Source organism: Trachymyrmex septentrionalis, unplaced genomic scaffold, assembly GCF_001594115.1.
Source record: "Trachymyrmex septentrionalis isolate Tsep2-gDNA-1 unplaced genomic scaffold, Tsep1.0 scaffold232, whole genome shotgun sequence".
NCBI lineage: Eukaryota > Metazoa > Arthropoda > Insecta > Hymenoptera > Formicidae > Trachymyrmex > Trachymyrmex septentrionalis.
In genome coordinates, this window is record NW_017305389.1 from 11,789 (window position 1) to 16,496 (window position 4,708).

A 4,708-nucleotide genomic window follows, 5' to 3' on the forward strand; every position below is an offset into this window, starting at 1 on the left:
TTTGCAGGGTGCTAGAATGGTAAGAGAACTATTCGAAATGGCACGAAGTAAAAAGGCATGTTTGATCTTCTTCGATGAAATCGATGCCATTGGTGGTGCTCGTTTTGATGATGGTGCTGGTGGCGATAATGAAGTTCAACGTACTATGCTGGAATTAATAAATCAATTAGATGGGTAAAAAAAAAATTATCTTATTTATTCTTAAAAAAAGCTGCCATCTAATGTCAGTTTTTTTTTTTTTTTTTTCAGATTTGATCCGCGAGGCAATATAAAAGTTCTGATGGCGACAAATAGGCCGGATACGTTGGATCCTGCACTAATGCGACCGGGTCGCTTGGACAGAAAGATAGAATTTGGTTTGCCGGATCTTGAGGGACGTACGCATATTTTCAAGATTCACGCTCGTTCCATGAGTGTCGAGAGGGATATCAGGTTCGAATTGCTCGCTCGTTTGTGCCCTAACAGTACAGGCGCTGAAATACGATCGGTCTGTACCGAAGCTGGTATGTTTGCAATCCGTGCACGACGTAAGGTTGCAACGGAGAAGGATTTCCTCGAGGCAGTTAATAAGGTCATCAAATCATATGCCAAATTCTCTGCAACACCAAAATACATGACCTATAATTAGAACTCATTCGCAAAACGTTTCGCATTCGATAAGTTATTATCAGCGCGTCATATAAATCTTATAATTAATTTTATTGCTGTATCTATTGAATTAATCAAGAAACAATTTTATTCTCAAATAGAATATAATAAATGTTGTTTTCTAATACAAGAAGTTTCTCTGTTGTTACAGTCTCGATGACTTATTTTTTCTATGCATGTAGATTTTCAAATCTCAATTTAATAGGTCCATCAGGTTTATTGATTAGTAACGAAATCGAATCAAGAGAGTCTCCACACCATGTAAACCGCAGGTTTCTGCAGATCTGAAAAGAATTTATTAAATCATTATATAATTGTGCATTATAATATGTTATGAAAGAATGGTACATAATTCTTAAGATATATACCCGGAGTAAAATAACTTGCAAATTTTGTTCAGAGAATCGTCTTGCAATGCACGATCGCGGACCATGACCGAAAGGCAGTACAGTATATGGGTTGAACTTTCCTTTCAACTTAGTTTCTTTGTCATTGTTATCACGTAACCATCTCTCTGGTCTGAATGAATTTGGTTCATCGAAATATTCAGGAAGTCGACAAATCACTTGATTTTGTGTCACAACTACAGTCTGAAATGTTTCATTAAGATTTTCTCTTAAAGATTTGTCTTTTACGTCACTATTTTTAAAAATAAACGTTTATTAATGAACAAAGATACATTACTCCTTCGGGAATGTGATATCCGCTCAGAACTACATCAGTTTGCAGGATACGACCTATTCCTACAGAGAGAGGATTTAATCTGAAAGTTTCTTTTATTACAGCTTTAGTGTATGTAGCATTCCTTAGGATTTCCGCCGTTATAGGAGACATAGGATCCGTTAACAAAGCCGCAGCCTCTAATCTCAATTTTTCTTGTACACTTGCATTTCTTGCAAGGTGGTACATGGCGAACGACATACTGTATGTCGTCTAAAATAATATAAAACTCGTGCATAAGTCAATTAAAAAGAAACTGGACTAGGCTTATAAAAATTTGAATATTTATCTAATTTACAAGTTTATAAGTCTATTGAATACTTACGGTATCAACACCAGCGAGAAACATATCACATGCCATTCCCACGATATCTTTGATGTCTAAAGTCTCATTTTTTAAATATTCCTCGAGAAGAGACTGTTTTCGACATATTGATGCATCTTTATTTTTCTGAGTAACCATTTGCAACGCTATTCTGTGTATATCCCCAAAAATTATAAATTAGAATTGAGTAAAGTCATGAATAAAGTTTCAACAGAAATTTATATTATTATATGTCATGATCCTTCCATAAATAATACAAAGATTTTTTTGCGATTTTTTGTATAAAAATGGCATTTAAAAAAAAAGTTTGTTAATTATTTTATAATTTGTTAAATCTAATTTTGATAAAATTTAGAGAAGTTTAGAGATATTCATGTATAAAAAATTTATTTATTTATATCAACATTTATTTTATGATATATCATTATTTTTATATGCTACAAAAATCTACAATCGTACAATCAATTTTGTTTCAATTTATCACTTTTTTTTAGATAAGAATCAAATATATTTTTAAATAAAAATTGCTTACGTGAGCAGTTGTTATTCTTTAGTGCAGAAAGTATATACAATTATTTCCGAATTAGTAGTACATACATGTAGAAATCAAATATGTAAATATGTAGGTGCGACCCGAGTTACGCATGAAGCACATGATGCATCATTCGTCCTCGTTCACCAAATAATAAAACGATATACCACGCATTTCATGTGTAAGGGTATATCCACACGAAATCGCATAAACGTATGTATAAAAAAAATTATCCAATCGTATTTCTCCTATAAAGACGCACATTAAATGTGATCGGATAATTTTTTTTATGCATACGTTTATGCGGCTGTGCAAGTTTGTGTAGATATAAGCGAGGAGCACAGATTCTTGCATAACACGTAATGCATAAGAAAATAAACCAATTAAAGTCCTCCGTTTCCTTCCTTTCCATGAAATAAAGAATTCTGATTGATTGAATTTCTTATGTTTTATGTATTATGCGTTATGCAAGAGTCTACTTCTTGCTTAATGGGCCTTCTACAATAAGCCATTATTTATAAATCAGAAGTCAAAAGCTAAAAATTGACGACTATGTTTGGTCAATTTTTAACTTCGGACTTTTGATTTATGACTAATGGCTTATTGTAGAAGGCCCATAAGGGTATAGCGGGGAGCATAGCTTCTTGCATAACGCATACAATTTATTCCCCTATGGCAAAGGGGGGGTCACATTCACGTCACAATAATTAGGAAGAAAATATGATGTCACTCTGAGATTACCATAAAAAAATAATTCTAAAAAATTAAAAAAAAAGTGTTGCAATTTTTTAGATCCTGACTACGAATTAGTACCAAATGCAAAACATATTAAAATGTATGCGATTGTATACGAAAATGTATTAAAATGTATGTGAATGTATGCGATTCCAGAGCATTGATTTTCCAGAATCGAGTAAAGCCCTGCCAGGCAATATGAATACAATGCCAGGCGATAACCTCGAGAGCGATAGTGATAGCAGAGGGAAACCTCAGAGAAATCCAACATTTGGGAATGCATATGTCAATGCACATAGGAATACAGAATAAAACAATAGCGATAAATTTCCTTATTTTTATATGATTTTATCGGAATTATTTCTATACTATTCCTATCGCTGTTGCCTTGCTTTGTGTCTAGAGCCTAAAAATAAGGAACCGAAATAACAGAACTAGGAGGGGGCAACTGAGAAAGAGAAGGGAGAAAGAAAAAGATTAAAGATCGAAAAATATCTCCGAAAGCGATTCTGTTGATTTGCTTATTCAAATCTTTATCAAATTTATCTTTTAGATATTAATATCTTTTAGATATTAAATTATTCATTTGAGCATAAACATCTAGCTTAAATTTCTAGCCCGTGTTCCGTTGATATTTTTATTTTTGTTCTTAAAAGCCTTATTATTATTTAAATTAAATTTTTAATTTTTTTAATTTACTTTTCCTTGTTTAATAATTAATTATATTCTGTTTTACTGAAAACTCTGTCTTAATATATGTCATTGATAGATTTTAATAATTTTAAAAGTTCTACTGATTCTATTAAATTATATCTATATACTCGTATATATAAAACTAGTAACTTGCTTAAACTATTAATGCTAATGCAAAAAATAATGTTAATGCAAACTTTAAATTTTGCATTATTTATGAAATAATCGAATATTTTATCCAATGATTCGAGGGCATGACAATTAATATTTTATCTATATTAATGAACAATTCATAATTGTATATAATAAAATATAAGAAAAAGCTTATAAACGAGCAAAATAGATGTATATTTGATAGTATCTTTAATTTTACAATATAAAGATGGGACGTTTCGGCTTCAGCCATCTTCAGCCATTATAAAGATTCAATCCATATAAACGCATTATAAAATTAATATTAGGCTTAAAAGGCTTTTTAATTCTGCAATAAACAAGGACATTACAATGCACAAGAATATTAACAATAATAATGTTAACTAACAAACACATAACTATCCTGTAGCTGTGAAACAAAGAAAAATATCGTGGGTAAATACTTTAATAAATTAAATATGTTTATAAAGGTACAAAAAGACAGAGCTTTATCGATAGACAACGATAATGTTATATATAAATTATATTACGGCGATTGTAATGCTTCTTATATAACAAAGACAAAATTAAAATGAAGATTAAATAAAATATATCGGAAACATTAGAATGAATTTATCCAAACATTCGATCATCTCTGAGCAAATGGAGCTTAATCATAAATTTGAATGGAATTACGTTAAAATCATGGACTTTGAACCGAAATATTATAAAAGATTAATCTCGAAAGTTTTATACATTAAAGAAAATGGTCTTAATTTAAGAAAAGGTACGGAACTGTTAGATAAATCATATATTTTGATATTATTGCAAAATTAAAAAAAGGTCATATAAACATACATCTTTGTCTATTATAAAATAAATTCATTTAAAAAGAATACATACATATATTATATATATATATA

General features: G+C 30.3%; 2 protein-coding genes across 3 annotated transcripts in view; one reads left to right on the top strand and one right to left on the bottom strand.

The window, feature by feature from the left end:
- The window catches only part of LOC108748569 (26S protease regulatory subunit 7), a 1,954-nt gene extending 1,309 nt beyond the window's left edge, over nt 1-645 (top strand). The window contains exons 5-6 of the mRNA XM_018486801.1: nt 8-174; nt 250-645. Of these exons, the coding sequence (XP_018342303.1) occupies nt 8-174; nt 250-628 (546 nt within the window). The 3' untranslated portion in view covers nt 629-645. The remainder of the gene's footprint in view (nt 1-7; nt 175-249) is intronic.
- Nucleotides 646-801: 156 nt separating this feature from the next.
- The window catches only part of LOC108748568 (cytochrome P450 302a1, mitochondrial), a 5,506-nt gene continuing 1,599 nt past the window's right edge, over nt 802-4,708 (bottom strand). Inside the window, exons 5-8 of one of the 2 annotated variants that reach the window (XM_018486800.1) lie at nt 1,694-1,844; nt 1,333-1,581; nt 1,017-1,238; nt 802-932 (exon numbers count right to left, since the gene is read on the bottom strand). In XM_018486800.1, the coding sequence (XP_018342302.1) occupies nt 819-932; nt 1,017-1,238; nt 1,333-1,581; nt 1,694-1,844 (736 nt within the window). In that variant the 3' untranslated portion in view covers nt 802-818. Of the gene's footprint in view, nt 1,239-1,332; nt 1,582-1,693; nt 1,845-4,708 lie in introns of both variants that reach the window. The other variant, XM_018486799.1, reaches the window with a different exon arrangement.